The sequence below is a fragment of the Schistocerca nitens genome, chromosome 1 (genome assembly GCF_023898315.1).
Source record: "Schistocerca nitens isolate TAMUIC-IGC-003100 chromosome 1, iqSchNite1.1, whole genome shotgun sequence".
NCBI classification, from domain to species: domain Eukaryota; kingdom Metazoa; phylum Arthropoda; class Insecta; order Orthoptera; family Acrididae; genus Schistocerca; species Schistocerca nitens.
This window is the reverse complement of record NC_064614.1, coordinates 888,733,696-888,751,901: the sequence shown is the minus strand read 5'-3', so window position 1 is coordinate 888,751,901 and position 18,206 is coordinate 888,733,696. Positions and strand designations below refer to the sequence as shown.

Sequence of the window (18,206 nt, the reverse complement as noted above, 5' to 3'; positions counted from 1 at the left end):
AGCAGGTAAAAAGGTTCTCAATTACGAAACGCCTAGTAAGATGTTGATTTCACATTCTAGCTAACATTTTTGTAATTGTTGGCAACAGAATGTTGGGATAATTCTCTACTAATGTAACATCAATTCTCCACATGCCAAACTAAGAGTGGTTTCTGCCCTTAAACGAAACAGATACCTTTCATACCACATATCATCACTAATAAAGAATACAGGCCTGTGAGTAAAATTTACTGATGTTTGGTATTTGTATTTATTTATTTATCCTGTGGATCACATAATGTACAAAGTACACATGATATAGGACAAGTCATTTTTCTTAACAAATATGTAGTTTGGAGAAAAAAAATAGGCAATGGACTGCCATTTAAAAAATGTACACAAAATTGTTCATTGACGAATATAGTAACTTCACATACAGAGAATACAAACAATTTACATGGGGAACTAAGAAACATGTAGGCAATGTAGTGCTACTTTAAATTTACACAAATAATCACTGAGATTACAGAATAGTGAAAATGTCAACTGGAAACACAACAGAAGGACAATGTCATTTAAAAACTACATTAAACATGAAATTAACATTGAGATTTCACTAATAGAATGTGTACTTGTACATTCAAAAGCGAGTTGAAAAATTTTGGGAAGTGAACACTAAATATCCCAGCACCCAACTGACTCCAAACCTACAGCCTCTTACCTGGTCACTATGAAATACAATTATTTCTCCTTTGAAGGCATCACATGCAGACAAACCTGTGGTCCAAAAATGGGTGCTCCAGCAATGGACACTCACATGCCACCATTTTATGCCAATTTATTAATGGGCCATCTAAAAGAATCTTTCTATCCACCCAGAATCCCAAAACCCCTCAAACGCTTCAAATTCACTGATGACAACTTCATGATCTGGAACAAGGGTGAGCATACTCAATCCACATTCCTCCAGAACCATAACATTTCCTTCATTCACTTCACCTGGTCCTCCTCAGCCCAACAAGCCACTTTCCCCTATGTCGACATCCAGCTCAATGATTGCTACATCAGTACTTCCGTCCACACTATACCTCTACTTTGATAGCTGCCACTTTTTCCACACGAAGTAGTCCCTCCCTGATAGCATAACCACTGGTGGTTATTGCATCTATACTGACGAACAGTCCTTCAAATATGCCAAGGATCTCACTGAGGCCTACACAGACCAAAATTATCCTTCCCCCCTGCCCCTATCTCCCATACCTTTTCTTCCCAGACACTTGCCATTCTTTGCACATCCACTGTCTGACCACAAATGGGCACAGCTCCCCTCTCCCCTCCATGACTCAGTACCACCCAGAAATGGAGCAACTGAATCCATTTCTCTGCCATGATTTCAATTACCTCTTGTCACATCCAGAAATGAGACATATCCTGCCCAGTCCCCTCACAGTGGTATTCAACCATCTACCTAATCTATGCAGTATCCTTGTCTGTCCCTAGTCTGCACCTGTTCCCAATCCCTTGCCCCATGGCTTATATCCCTGCAATAGACTTAGATGCAAACCTGTTCCATACATCCTCCCCATACTGTCTATTCCAGTTATGTCACAGATATCTTCTACCCGCCAAAATCAGAGGCACCGATGAAAGAAGTCATTAATCTAGCAACCTAGCTGCAATCGTTGTGTGGCTTTTCAGATGGGCACAACAACTAACAAGCTGCCTGTCCACATTAGTAGCCACTGACAGATAATGGCCAAAAGACAGCTAGACCACTCAGTTGCTGAGCTTGTCACCTAACATCATGACCTCAATCTCAATGACAGCTTTACTATCTATGTATTCTTTCCAACAGTAGCTAGCACAGATGGGAACTCTCCTTGCAACATATCCTTCATTCTCATAACTGTGTTGGCTTCACTTTTCCCTGTTCTCCATCTGCCTCTATACCCTTTCCTTTAGCTCCACTCTAGCCCTGCACATACCTTCTTCTCCTGTACAGTCCTTTCCCCTTCTTTACTTTTCATCTCTCCTCTCCCATCTGCCTGCACAGCATAGATGCTGATGCTTCACCAAGCGGCCCACTATCCTGTCCTTGTCTCATCCCTGCAGGCTCCCACAGCCTGCAGTAGTATCTTCCTTCCGTCCCCCTCCAGGCTTTTTCTGTACGCCACTACCAACCCCGGTTGAGATCACCACTCACTTCAACCACAGTTACAGTCGGGCATTGGCAACTGGAGTTGACAGTGAGCATGTGTGTGTTGTAAATGTGTGACTGTGTATGTGTGTTTTGTCTACTTCTTATGAAGGACTTAGTCTGACACCTATATAATTTCCAGCAGCCTTCATTCAATGTTACTGACTGCCAGTCAACAACTCTTCTATGTTGTAACTTAACATATAAAATGATGAGATTTAGTTGGACAAACAAAAAAACAAATACATCATTTAATAACACCATGTGACTTTCTGTAAAAGGTGATATTTATGCATGAACAAGTGTGGCCTGATTACTGAGATTTTAAGTTGGCTTTCAGTGTACTGTGGTGCCAGTACAAGAATGTGGTCAAGAAGAGCATACAATCAATTTACCATAACAAAGCACGCAAAGCAAAGAAAATGGTCCGAATGATTGAGGATACAATGGCAGCTACATAAAATACATGACTTCTACAATCTTCATGAGATGTAGACCACATTACTATACGAACTGGCACACTATTTTGTTACATTCACACCCTTCAAAGTTTCGTGTGGAACATCTAATAACAAACCAATTACAACAAGGAAGGAAGATTAAGGTTTAACAGCCCATCAAGAGATTATTAGAGATGGAGCACAAGTCTGGATAAGGGAAGAATAGGAAAGGACATTAGCCATGTCCTTTTCAATGAAAACATCCTAATATTCGCTTTAATTAATTTAAGGTAAGCATGAAAATCTAAATCTGGATGATCAAACAGGGATTTTAACGGTAGTCCAACAAATGTGATTCACTGTCTTAAACATTGTATCACTTGACTTTGTAACATAAATTAAATATAAAGAAAGGTCATTCTGTATTTCAAGTCCATATTTCTTTTTTTGGAAGTAAAGTATGGGATTGTCGAAAATGTGGCCTCATCTTCCTTTGTTTGGAAAAAATATATTAGCCTCCTGCCATAAAATATTTTGTTTTCTTCTCAGATAAGAAAAAGAAATCAATTTGACTGAGTGCTGTGAACATTATTTATTGACGTGAGAAGTCTTCTATATTTCTGCATTTATTGTATGTTTAACTGTTAATTGCCTCATATACATACATCAAAAAAAGTTTTCCATCACCCTGGTTCCCAGAACTCCTGAAGACAGACGTTCACTGTGGATATTGTATCACAGTCACAGTCCCTTTGACTGTTCAGAGATGTCACTAAACGTGCACAAAGATGTAAACAGCCATGCATGAGCAGCACCTATTAGATGGAGGGGGTCTGACAGCCGATCAGTTCCAGTCATTCCACTAGGAAGGAGGTACACGGCTGGTGTTCGCTGATGGTCAATACCTCAGTGTGATCGTGTCCACATTGTTACTATGTGCCAGTAAGGGCTCTCAACAAGGGCAGTGTCCAGGTGTCTCGGAGTGAACCAAAGCAATGTTGTTTGGACATTGAGGAGCTACAGAGAGACAGGAACTGTCAATGACAACTCGCTCAGGCCGCCCAAGGGCTACTACTGCAGTGGATGATCGCTACCTACGGATTATAGCTTGGAGGAACCCTGACAGCAATGCCATCATGTTGAATAATGCTTTTTGTGAGGCCACAGGCCATCGTGTTCCAACTCAAACCGAGCGCAATAGGCTGCATGATGCATAACTTCACTCCCAACATCCATAGCAAGGTCCATTTTTGCAACCACGCAGCATTGTACAGATGGGCCCAACAACATGTCGAATGGACTGCTCAGAATTGGCATCATGTCCTCTTCAACGATGAGTTTCGCATATGCCTTCAACCAGACAATCATCGGAGATGTGTTTGGAGGCAACCCGGTCAGGCCAAATGCCTTAGACACACTGTCTAGTGAGTGCAGCAAGGTGGAGGTTCCCTGCTATTTTGGGGTGGCATTATGTGGGGACGACGTACACCACTGGCAGTCATGGAACGTGCCGTAATGGCTGTATGATACGTGAATGCCATCCACCGACCAACAGTGCAACAATATTGACAGCAAATTGGTGAGGCTTTCGTCTTCATGGACGACAATTTGTGCCCCCATCAAGCACATCTTATGAATGACTTCCTTCAGGATATGGACATCGCTTGACTAGAGTGGCCAGTATGTTCTCCAGACATGAACCGTATTGAACATGGCTGGGATATACTGAAAAGGGCTATTTATGGATGACGTGACCCACCAACCACTCTGAGGGATCTAAACTGAATCGCCATTGAGGACTGGAACAATCTGGACCAATTGATGAACTTGTGGATAGTATGCCATGGCGAATACAGGCATGCATATTTGCAAGAGGACGTGTTACTAGGTATTACAGGTACTGGTGTGTACAGCAATCTGGACCACCACTTCTGAAGGTCTGGCTGTATGGTGGTACAACATGCAATAAAAAGGGCGGAAATGATGTTTATGTTGATCTCTATTCCAGTCCTCGGAGCCGAGGCGATGCAAAACTTTTTTTGATGTGTGTATAATAATCAGCCAAAAATATTCTCTCTGATGGGATGGTTTCCAACAGTCATTGTCAAGTTCCAGAGTGCAATTTCCCTTGCATAATTTTATTTACCATTGCCATCTTATTTACTACTATTATACTTGCATGCTGACTTAGTAAATCCAGTAATTTCTTTCTAAATACTATTCATCTTCTGTGTTATAATATTAGACAATGAAATATTCTTCTTACCTCTTGTTTTAAATTTGATGTGCATGGATCACAATAATACCTTATACGTACAAGAAGATCTTCAGAAACTTTCAATAAGCATTTGACAGTTGCTGAGTACAAGGCATTATTGGCTGTTGTTTGACTGTTCTCCATTAGTTCAATAAATACCTAGAATATTTTAAATCATGTTAAGTAATATATTTTTATACTTCAGGGAAAAATGCTAATAAATCAGCAGAACAGAAGTTTCTGTATGCTACATATTCCAAATATAATGTTGGTTAGAACAGCAACCAACACAATCAGAAAAAAATTTAACTGATTCATTCTACAGTCACGTTTTTATTTTGTCTACAAACCTCTAGCTCTGGTACCAAATACCAGCCAACCAATTATTAAATAATTATAGTACAAAGTTAAAACATTCTTCAATAAATATTTACAATATTTTTTCCTTATAACAGCAAACATACAGTATAAAGTGCAGCTTTAAAATACAGACAGCCATTACTTAGATGTCTTATTCTGCTTTTAATGTCTTGTTACAGTGGGAATAGCTTCATTTTTTGTTTTATTAGTTATTTTCTTAAATTTCAAATTTTATGCTGTTTTTATTTTGCATATTTTTTTTTTTTTACACTGTGACACTCTTTTTATGAAGAAAATTTTTTTGCATAGGGGGGGTACTCCTACCACTTCTGACCACAACCTGAATTTATTTAAATTGTAATACTGACCTTTACTTTTAGTAAATGACATAGATTTGCAGATGAACAAGCTTGACAACTGAGGTAAGGGGCTGCCTATATTTTAAGGTTGCACTCTATACCACACATCTGCTATCATAGAGAAAAATGTTAATGTTTCCTGAAGAAATTTTAACTATTTAATGTGACTTTTTGATCACAGGATGGCCTGATGATAGTATTTGGTATCAAAACTGGGTAGCTGATGACACAGCAAAAGTGTGACTGTAGACTACATACATAATTTTTTCTGTAGATATTTTATACAGAGTACAATAGTTTAACAAATTACTGTGTGTCCTTAGAGGCAAAAAAAAGGATAGATGTTACACATCAGCAAACATTTGCTGAATAACAATTTCATAAATTAAACATATTTTATTATAGTGTGAAATCACAGATAACGACACACAATAAGTACAGCAATACCGTGGGTGATTACGGACATGTACAGTTATAAATTGTTAAGGCAGTTCTTGTGATGCTGCTATTACAAATGTCATCTCTTTGCAAATATCAATACTACACCTACTGATTTGCAAAGAGTGAACAGAAGAAATCCTAAAATGTTAAGCCTGTGTCCAGTAAAGGAGTGAAGACTACACCAACTACAAATATCATGCTTTCTTTATAACAGAATACGTACGCTCTTGATCAGTTTACATGGTGGAATATTTAAAAAGATACACTAGGATACACAGGCAAAGGCCATTACAAGATATAAACTCAAACCAAATTGAAAAAGTTATGTGTAAATAAGAAGTATCAATAAACAAATTAAGTTTAAAACAAAAGTAAAAAAGGAGACTAACACCCACAACAAAAAATAATAATCTGTTTAATGTTGTTTTTTTATCACTAGGGTAGAAATAAAAGCTGGCAGAGGTGGAATGGAGGGAGGACAGGAGATGGGAGGGGGGACTGAAGAGGTTAGAGGTTATGTTTTCGTAGACTAGTCATACAGCCTAAGAGGAACACAGTGACTGTCTTTTAACAAAATTCTACTATCGTATTTTTAGGACACAGGTTACACAAAAAGAAGTTAGTTTTACTTGTAATTTTGTTCCCTAGTATTTTACTAGAACCCTTTTTCTTTCTTTCTTAACAGATCATCTGAAAATTACTTTGTACAAAAACGTGGCAAGGATACTGTTCCATTTGTGTGATCTGAGGCTGAAAAATACAGTAATTCTATTTCAGGAAGTAATTTTTTTTATTTCTTCACCCTTCATTTTCATTTTCACCTGTCTTTTCAGTTAAATTTTGTTCAGCTTTGAATTATGAACAGACTGGTGTTCATCATCGCAACCTTGGAATTTGAATCCCCAGTTGTACTTTATTGTATCCTCTGACATTTCTTAAGCCTTTCATCTCCCAGATAGAAGAGTCACATTTATTTCACTATCCTTCTTTCATTAGTTGTCCCTTACCCACACCAAAGTGGTAAAAATTGTTCTTAGATATACATGGTGTCTCATGAAATGTGGATGTTCACCAGACAGTACCATGAGGGAGCAGTGTTTTCTGTAGTCTGTTTGCTGCAGAGAGTGTTTTCCTTCGCTTCAGATTGTGTGAAGCATTCTCGATGATCACAGAGGAATCAACTTTTTTCAAGCAATTTTTAATCTTTTCATTATTAGTCACGGCTGAAACAAAATTCATAAAAATTATCATGCTTCTACAAAACAAGTCAACCATAGTATTTGATTTGTAGAGTTTGCATCAAAAAATGCAGTCTTTGGTTACTGTATGTCTGATACAGTTTTACGTCATATATTGCTGGATAAGAAATACAGCTAATGCATCAAAATTCTGTTTCAAGCTGAAAGCAGTCTTACATACTTCCAATTTGTACTAAACGGGTTTTATACAGTGGAGGTACATTCTGCTCACTTAAAGCTGCAGACACAACTGTCACATATCTAATGTCACATTTATCTTTAGGACAGACATTTCATCTTGTTGTCTAAAGCATGGAAGTTCTATTCCACTACCTTGTTATCCCTCCCACTCCCTGCCCCAGCCTCCTCCTCAGACCCACCACTCAGATTGCTTCTCCTGTCATGCACAGTTGTTTCACAGTCCAGACTCGGCAGCCAGAGACAGTGTTAATGTGTGTGCAAGTCGCACTTGCATAAATATGTTGCTTGTGTTGTCTACTTTAGAAGAAGGCCTTTTGGCAGAAAGCTCTTGTTTACGGTTTTTTTTTTTTGTGCCTGTCTACGGCTCAACACTCCTCTCTCTATATGCTGAGTAGCAATTTATACTTTTCATATTGTCATTATTCCATCCTGGATTTTCCATTCTTTTATTTATCATTTACTTGGAATCAATTTGGTTTACAACCAAGTTACAGGGTGCAAAGTCAACAAAATTAGAGGTTCCCATGACGTTGCCGTCATTTGTGATAGATGTTATTACATATTTCAAATAGAAATGAGGACTAAAAATGCTCTTTTCAAAGTAGATCTACATCTACGTCTACATGATTACTCTGCTATTCACAATAAAGTGCCTGGCAGAGGGTTCAATGAACCATCTTCAAGCTGTCTCTCTACCGTTCCACTCTTGAATGGAGTGCAGAAAAAACAAGCACTTAAATTTTTATGTGCGAGTCCTGATTTCTCTTATTTTATCGTGATGATCATTTCTCCCTATGTAGGTGGGTGCCACCAGAATGTTTTCGCAATCGGAGGAGAAAACTGGTAATTGAAATTTCATGAGTAGATCCCATCGCAACAAAAGATGGTACAGTTTCTTCCTACACCATGATTGTAAGGAAAATTTACTCACAATAGCAATCCTTTATCAAACTAAATGCGGCACAGCATGTAGTTTCACAAATGTATTTACACTTTCACAGCACCTAATACTAACAGTGTAACACTGTTAGCTTCAGGTGATACTGTTGATGACCATGAGGGCTATGTTATTAATTTCATCCCTGATTTTTATTAAATTGCAATGATGATTAGTGTGGTGACTAGCTGTATCATGTGTTTATTTTCGTACTCCAATATCAAAATGCCAGAGTCTGTTAATGTGGGTCAATGTGACCCAGCAACGCCATTCACAAAATAATCTCAGGTGCAAAGCAAAAAGTGTTTGAATGGTAAAAGCCATAGAGAGACATAAACACATGAATTTGAATAGTTCTTCCAGAAAAATCCATGGCAGAGCACAGTCAGCATACTGTTAATATTCACAGTATACAACACTCATCTTTATCAATTAGACCGAAGCTGTGCAGCCAGGGACTTTATGGTAGTTACTGCATCCACAGTACACACTTGTGGCATTATTTCCACGTCAGCAGAGTATTAGATCTGTACTACAGCAGGTCCGTCTCTGACCTGCTGTCAAGAGCGATATGCTGTAATTCTAAGTCCCATTCCCATTTAATTGCTACCTGGTTCTGATAAAGCTTTGGACAGTGGTGCAGATGGCAGGGAAGAAGGGACGTGGATGTTGGACAGCCGGCAAGTGGCTCCACAGCATATTTACATACGGATCAGCTGGAGGTGGTATCAGTTCAGGTGGTTCTGGCTGGTCTTCCATCCGCAGAGGGGACTGTAGGATCACTCTGGTATGCTGAGCACTGTGAATGATTTGTGGGCACCCACAGATCTTTGAAACAACCCAAAGGATCCTGTGGATTATGGCAGAGCCTGAGGTCGTACTGATGCTGAGACTGGGACACAGCTGTCAATGGTGTGCCCTTATGGGTGAGGATGTAGTAGGTCCTAGGTTCAGAACTGTAGACAGAATTGTGTTTGCTATGATCCCTGTCCCCATGAACCATGGGCCTTGCCGTTGGTGGGGAGGCTTGCGTGCCCCAGCGATACAGATAGCCATACCGTAGGTGCAACCACAATGGAGGGGTATCTGTTGAGAAGCCAGACAAACATAGGGTTCCTGAAGAGTGGCAGCAGCCTTTTTCAGTAGTTGCAGGGGGCAACTGTCTGGATGATTGACTGATCACTGTATGGGTAAATGACGATGGCATCCCCTTGAGTAAAATATTCCAGAGGTAAAATAGCCCCCAATTCAGATCTCTGGCCGGGGCTACTCAGGAGGACATCATTATCAGGAGAAAGAAAACTGGCGTTCTACGGATCGGAGAGTGGAATGTCAGATCCCTTAATCGGGCAGGTAGGTTAGAAAACTTAAAACAGGGAAATGGATAGATTAAAGTTAGATATAGTAGGAATTAGTGAGGTTTGGTGGCAGGAGGAACAAGACTTCTGTCAGGTGAATATAGGGTAGTTGTTGTTGTTGTTGTTGTTGTGTTATTGTTGTGGTCTTCAGTCCAGAGACTGGTTTGATGCAGCTCTCCGTGCTACTCTATCCTGTGCAAGTTTCTTCACCTCCCAGTACCTACTGCAACCTACATCCTTCTGAATCTGCTTAGTACATTCATCTCTTGGTCTCTCTCTATGATTTTTACCCTCCAAGCTGCCCTCCAATACTAAATTGGTGATCCCTTGACGCCTCAGAACATGTCCTAACAACTGATCCCTTTTTCTAGTCAAGGTGTGCCACAAATTTCTCTTCTCCCTAATTCTATTCAATAACTCCTAATTAGTTATGTGATCTACCCATCTAATCTTCAGCATTCTCCTGTAGCACCACATTTCAAAAGCTTCTATTCTCTTCTTGGCCAAACTATTTATCATCCACGTTTCACTTCCATACATGGCCACACTCCATACAAATACTTTCAGAAACGACTTCCTGACACTTAAATCTATATTCTATGTTAACAAATTTCTCTTCTTCAGAAACGCTTTCCTTGCCATTGCCAGTCTACATTTTATATCCTCCCTACTTTGATCATCATCAGTTATATTGCTCCCCAATTAGCAAAACTCATTTACTTACTTTAAGCGTCTCATTTACTAACCTAATACCCTCAGCATCACCCGATTTAATTCGACTACATTCCATTATCCTTGTTTTGCTTTTGTTGATGTTCATCTTATATCCTCCTTTCAAGACGCTGTCCATTCTGTTCAACTGCTCGTCCAGGTCCTTTGCTGTCTCTGACAGAATCACAATGTCAAAGGCGAACCTCAAAATTTTTATTTCGTCTCCATGGATTTTAATTCCTATTTCGAATTTTTCTTTTGTTTCCTTCACTGCTTGCTCAAAATACCGATTGAATAACATCAGGGATAGGCTACAACCCTGTCTTAATCCCTTCCCAACCACTGCTTCTCTTTCATGCCCCTCAACTCTTACAACTGTCATTTGGCTTCTGTACAAATTGTAAATAGCCTTTCGCTCCCTGTATTTTACCCCTGCCACATTCAGAATTTGAAAGAGAGTATTCCAGTCAACATTGTCAAATAGGGGTAACACAGGAGTAGGTATAATAATAAATAAAAAAATAGGAGTGTGGGTAACCTACCATAAACAGCATAGTGAACACATTATTGTGGCCAGGTAGACACGAAGCCCACGCCTACCCCAGTAGTACAAGTTTATATTCCAACTAGCTCCGCAGATGATGAAGAAATTGATGAAACATATGATGAGATAAAAGAAATTATTCAGATAGTGAAGGGAGACAAAAATTTAATAGTCATGTGTGACTGGAATTCAAGAGTAGGAAAAGGAAGAGAAGGAAACGTAGTAAGTGAATATGGAATGGGAGTAAGAAATGAAAGAGGAAGCCACCTGGTAGAGCATAACGTAATCATAGCTAACACTTGGTTCAAGAATCAAAAAAGAAGGTTCTATACATGGAAGAGGCCTGGAGATACTCGAAGGTTTCAGATAGATTATATAATGGTAAGATGGAGATTTAGGAACCAGGTTTTAAATTGTAAGACATTTCCAGGGGCAGATGTGGACTCTGACCACAATCTATTGGTTATGAACTGTAGATTAAAACCAGAGAAACTGTGCAAAGGTGGGAATTTAAGGAGATGGGATCTGGATGAACTGACAGAACCAGAGGTTGTAGAGTGTTTCAGGGAGAGCATTAGGGAACGACTGAGAGGAATGGGGGAAAGAAATACAGTAGAAGAAGAATGGGTAGCTTTGAGGGATGAAATAGTGAAGGCAGCAGAGGATCAAGTAGGTAAAAAGACGGGGGCTAGTAGAAATCCTTGGGTAACAGAAGATATATTGAATTTAATTGATGAAATGTGAAAATATAAAAATGCAGTAAATGAAGCAGGCAAAAATGAATACAACCGCTTCAAAAATGAGATCGACAGGAAGTGCAAAATGGCTAAGCAGGGATGGCTAGAGGACAAATGTAAGGATGTAGAGGCGCATATCACTAGGGGTAAGATAGATACTGCCTACAGAAAAATTAAAGAAGACCTTTGAGGAGAAGAGAACCACCTGTATGAATATCAAAAGCTCAGATGGAAACCCATTTCTAAGCAAAGAAGAGAAAGCAGAAAGGTGGAAGGAGTATATAGAGGGTCTGTACAAGGGTGATGTACTTGAGGACAATATTATGGAAATGGAAGAGGATGTAGTTGAAGATGAAATGGAAGATATGATACTGCATGAAGAGTTAGAAAGAGCACTGAAAGACCTAAGCCGAAACAAGGACCCGGGAGTAAACAACATTCCATTAGAACTACTGATAGCCTTGCAAGAGCCAGCCCTGACAAAAGTCTACCATCTGGTGAGCAAGATGTACGAGACACGCGAAATACCCTCAGACTCAAGAAGAATATAATAATTTCAATCCCAAAGAAAGCAGGTGTTGACAGATGTGAAAATTACCAAACTATCAGTTTAATAAGCCATAGCTGCAAAATACTAACACGAATTCTTTACAGATGACTGGAAAAACTGGCAGAAGCCAACAACCTCGGGGAAGGTCAGTTTGGATTCTGTAGAAATGTTGGAACATGTGAGGCAATCCTGACCCTATGACTTATCTTAGAAGATAGATTAACGAAAGGCAAACGTACGTTTCTAGCATTTGTAGACTTAGAGGAAGCTTTTGACAATGTTGACTGGAATACTCTCTTTCAAATTCTGAAGGTGGCAGGGGTATAATACAGGGAGCAAAGGCTATGTACAATGGTTACAGAAACCAGATGGCAGTTATAAAAGTTGAGGGACATGAAAGGGAAGCAGTGGTTAGGAAGGGAGTGAGACAGGGTTGTAACCTCTCCTCGATGTTATTCAATCGGTATATTGAGCAAGCAGTAAAGGAAACAAAAGAAAAATTCGGAGTAGGAATTAAAATCCATGGAGAAGAAATAAAAACTTTGAGGTTCGCCGATGACGTTGTAATTCTGTCAGAGACAGCAAAGGACCTGGAAGAGCAGCTGAACAGAATGGACAGTGTCTTGAAAGGAGGATATAAGATGAACATCAACAAAAGCAAATGGAATGTAGTCGAATTAAATCGGGTGATGCTGAGGGTATTAGATTAGGAAATGAGACGCTTAAAGTAGTAAATGAGTTTTGCTATTTGGGGAGCAATATAACTGATGATGATCAAAGTAGGGAGGATATAAAATGTAGACTGGCAATGGCAAGGAAAGCGTTTCTGAAGAAGAGAAATTTGTTAACATCGAATATAGATTTAAGTGTCAGGAATTCATTTCTGAAAGTATTTGTATGGAGTGTAGCCATGTATGGAAGTGAAACGTGGATGATAAATAGTTTGGACAAGAAGAGAATAGAAGCTTTCGAAATGTGGTGCTACAGGAGAATGCTGAAGATTAGATGGGTAGATCACGTAACTAATGAGGAGGTATTGAATAGAATTAGGGAGAAGAGAAATTTGTGGCACACCTTGACTAGAAAAAGGGATCAGTTGTTAGAACATGTCCTGAGGCATCAAGGGATCACCAATTTAGTATTGGAGGGCAGAGTGGAGGGTAAAAATCATAGAGGGAGACCAAGAGATGAATATACTAAGCACATTCAGAAAGATGTAGGTTGCAGTAGGTACTGGGAGATGAAGAAGCTTGCACAGGATAGAGTAGTGTGGAGAGCTGCATCAAACCAGTCTCTGGACTGAAGACAACAACAACAACAACAACATGATCCCTGTCAGGTCTGTGAGAAGGTGTTAGTTGTATGTGGTGATTTGGCCAAAGTTGTTCCTAGGGCAGACCATTGGCTATTGTCCGGCCATGATGTCAAATGTTGATGCCCCTTGTGCTCACGGTGATACTTTGACTCCACCCAAAGTTGTGAGCGCAGATGTGGGAGCATGCACAGTAATAGGAGCTCATATGCTCATTATGGGCTCACAGAAACAGGTGCAGAATGTCGAACACTGTGCAGTGCCTGTGTCTGTGGAAAATTTCAACTTACTGCAATTCACTGGTGGGGTAGGTCCTATATATTGTGGGAAAGCTAGTCAGTGGTTCATATGATGAGACACATTGCTTTCCTCATCCGTGTCTTTAAGCATCTAACAGCTCCACCTGTGAATTAGATGCTGGGTGAAATGGGGTGATAGATACTTGAAACCTTTTCACTGGTAGAAAATAGATAAGGTAAAATGACAAACATTCTCTGCATGAATAGTGTGGGGATTGTACTTTGTAGCCAAGATAGTCACATGGGCATGGGTGGCAGCATCTGCTACTGCTGCTGCTGTAGAAGTCTTTTTATGTATGGAGCATTTGCAAGTACATTAACTACCAGCAACCAAATTGTTCCCTGAAATGGTACAGTAAATTCAACATGCATGCACTCCCACTCGGTCTTGGGTAGTGATATTTCCTTGTATTGGCACAGACAAAAAACAAGCATACACAGTTGAGGATTAAAAAACATGTAATAATACAAAAAATACATAAAAATATATAAAATACATACAAATACCTCACAAAACAGATAAAGTATGGGTAAAAAGAGGTGAAACCTGAGGGAGTGTAGGGCTGATACTTAAAAGTAGAAATGAACTAAAATCAATGTGAAAACACCATGAGATCAAAGAGGAAAAGAAATAAAAAGATGATAACAGTGGAATGCGGCTCGGGGTGGATCTGTGTGAAGAGAGAAGAGAGAGGACAGCAGGTGTAATTGAATTAGGTAAGGTTCACGTGAGGTTTATATGTATGTACTGGAATGAGGGAGGGAGGGAGGGAGGGAGGGAGGGAGGGAGGGAGGGAGTGGGGAGGTAGGGAGTGGGGTGAGGAGAGTGGTAAGGTCAAGGTTCAACAAGTCACGAGTAGGAAACATAACACATGAGAGTGAAGGAGAAAGTGTGATCAATTTGAAGCTCTAGGATTAATTATATCAGCAGGAAGAATGTGAGACACAATATGTTGTACCAACAATCTGCTCAATGAGAAGCTTTGTGTTGTGTGCAGACGATTCCACTGATACAATGTGGTTCATAAGTCAGAGAAAGTGTTGTTTGGAAGGCGACACATAAAACACAGGAAAGAAGAGAAAGAAAACTATGTACACTGAGTAAAGTAATGCGTTAGAGAACAGTGACAAAGAAAAACATCAGTGTGTTGTAAGAAAAAGTCGTTAGGTAAAATCAAACAATGGGAAGTCCAGAATGCAATAACAACATTATGTAGAAGATAGATTGCTGCCCCCAATAAATAGGAGATGTTGAGTCACAGACAGTCACAAAGAAAAAATTGCTGTACATTTAAGCTTTCAGCCAAAAGGCCTTGTTCTGAAGTAGAAAACACACACCATTGTCTCTGGGTGTTATGGCCGAATTGCAGATTGCTATTGCGCATGATGGGAGTAGCAACCAGGTCTGAATGGTTGGGATAAAGCCGAGTCATGAAGTACGGAGGGGTGAGAAGAGTAGGATAGGGTTGGAGAAAGAAGTAGTGCTGCTTGCGGGAGCACAAAGGGATGTTGAGGGGACGGGGAAGGGCTGCTAGGCGCAGTCCAGGGTGTTGGGGAGTGGAAAAAGGAGAGCAGTAGAAAAGGAGAAAAATACTAGTCAGTGCTCTGGTAGAATAGAAGGCTGTGTAATGATGGAGTGGGAGCAGCGAGTGGGATAAGTAATTGGAGGACACAGATTAGTGAAGGTCTTCTTCCACCGGCCGGTATAGCATAAATACTTTTTTGCTGCAAATCCCACCATTCAGACTCAACCCAAAAGCAATATTGAACACTGCCTAACCCAGTTCACTCCTCCATTCAAGTACAATCCACCTCCCGTAAAAATTCCAGAACTTACTAACCTCAAACCTTGCCTCACCATCATTCCCCATAGCCCTCAATATACAACTAACCTTGCATCCACAGAAAGAACTGCAATCCACCACCTAAAAACTTATCTTGATATGCAACAGGATCTCCAGTTCCCTCTTAAATCCTTAGCCCCATCCCAGAACCTCCCTCTTGTGTTTTCCTTTCTCCTCGCCCCTACCACACCCCACACTCCTATCTTCTACTTGCTTTATAAAGTCCACAAACTCAACCACCCAGGATTCCCCATAGTGGCCATTTACTGTGTCCCCAACTGAGGGAATCACTCCTCTTGTGGACCAACAACTTTAGTCTATTACCCATGACATAACCCCCTATATAAAAGACACCAATCATTTCCTCCACCAATTCTCCACAGTTCCTGTGCACCCTGCCAGTCACTCTTCATGTCACCTATCTCTAAACTAACATCCCCAACGCCTTGTCGTTATTGAGCGCTACCTTTCCCAATGCTCAATGCCCGACTGTAGGTTCAGAGTCAACCTCCGTCCTGGTCACCATGACCATCTATATCCTCGCCCACAATTACTTCTTCTTTGAAGGCATCACCTATTAAGAAAAATCTGTGGTACAGCAATGGATACCTGCATGGCACCATCCTAAGCGAATGGATTCATATTCTACCTATAGAAATTCTTCCTAACCAACCAGAATCCCATAACCCTCACTTGGTTCAGATTCAATGATTAATTTTTGTAATCTGTGTGAGGTTGAGGACACCTTATCCACATTCTTCCTGAACCTCAACACCTTCTCCTTCATTCACTTCACCCAGTACTTCTCAGCCCAACAAGCCTACTTCCTCAATGTTGACCTCCAGCTTAGTGATCACTACATCAGTACTTCCATCCAAATCAAACCCATCACTGACCAGGAATACCTTCACTTCGACACCTGCCACCCATTCTAAACAAGAAGTTCTTCCATGCACCCTTGCCATCCATGGTCATTGCATCTATAGTGGTGAGCAGTCCCTCTCCAACCACACAAAGGTTCTCACTGAGGCCTTCACAGACTGAAATTAGCCTCCCAACCTTGTACAGAAACAGATCTCCCATGCCTTGTCATTCCACTAACCCAACACCTCCCATATACTCATAATATGCCGCAAAAAAGCACTCATCTCGTGACTCAGTACCACACAGGACTAGAGCAACTGAATCACATTCTCAACCAGGATCATGACTACCTCTTGCCAAGCCCTGAAATGAGGAATATCCCACCCATCCCACAGTGGTATTCTGCTGTCCGTCAAACCTACACATTATCTTTTTCCATCCCTACCAGCTCCTGCTCCCAACCCTTTGTCCATATCTCATATCCCTGCATGGACCTAGTTGCAAACCTTCCCAAGCACCCTTCCACCACCACATGCTTCAGTCCTGTCACAGGCATCCCCTATCCCATTAAAGGCAGGACTACCCGTAAAAGTAGTTCTATGATTTACAAACTTACCTGCTGTGAAAATAGTCTTGTGATTTACAAATTTATGTGAAAACAGAGTGGTAACTAAACAGTTGTCACTGACAAACTGTGGCCAAGAGGCAGCTGGAAGAAACCAGTTGCTTAACATGCCACTTAATGCAATGTGCTTCACATCAATGAGTGATTCATGGCCTTGCTACCTGGATCCTTCCTATAAACACCAGCTTTTCTGAATTGCACAGGTGGGAACTCTCCCTACAATAATTCCTATGTTTCCGTAGCCTCCCAGGCCTCAGTCTTTGCTAGTCCCTATCCTCCACCTACCTATCCCCTCTTCCCTGTTCCCATTCCAGCACAACATAGCCTTCTATTCCACCAACAGAACCCACTAGTATTATTCCCTTCTCTACTTCTCTCCTTTTCCGATCCCCCACCCGCACCCCATCCCCAAACCTTCCAACTGCAACCTGCAACCTGTCGTCACCACATGCCTGCACACTCCCATTAGCAGCACTACATCTTTCCCCCACCCCTATCCCGCTATCCTTCCCCCTCCTCATCCCATGCTGCCTCCTTACCTCCTCAAGCCACATCAGACTGCTGCTCCCATTAGTTACAGCTGCTTTTCGCAGTCCGACCACAGTGGTAAGATAGGTCGAGCAAGCGCACCGCGCGCATATGTGTGTGTGTGTGTGTGTTTTTCTCTATTTCAGGGAGTCTTTCGGCCAAAAGCTTAAATGTATAGCAGTCTTTTCGTTGTCTGTCTGTGACTCAACGTCTCCTCTATATAGTGAGTAGCAACTATCCTTTTCAAATTATTATTGTTATTCCATCCTGTATGTTCATGTACAGGGAGACCAAGGGATGACTACACTAAACAGATTCAGAAGGACATAGGTTGCACTAGGTAATGGGAGATGAAGAAGCTTGCACAAGATAAGAGTAGCATGGAGAGCTGCATCAAACCAGTCTCTGGACTGAAGACCACAACA

At 40.7% G+C, this 18,206-nt stretch overlaps 1 protein-coding gene across 1 annotated transcript in view; it reads right to left on the bottom strand.

The window, feature by feature from the left end:
* Window positions 1–18,206, bottom strand: part of LOC126191621 (rotatin) — a 378,723-nt gene that overhangs the window by 303,181 nt on the left and 57,336 nt on the right. The window contains exon 5 of the mRNA XM_049932539.1: window positions 4,883–5,032. Within this exon, the coding sequence (XP_049788496.1) occupies window positions 4,883–5,032 (150 nt within the window). The remainder of the gene's footprint in view (window positions 1–4,882; window positions 5,033–18,206) is intronic.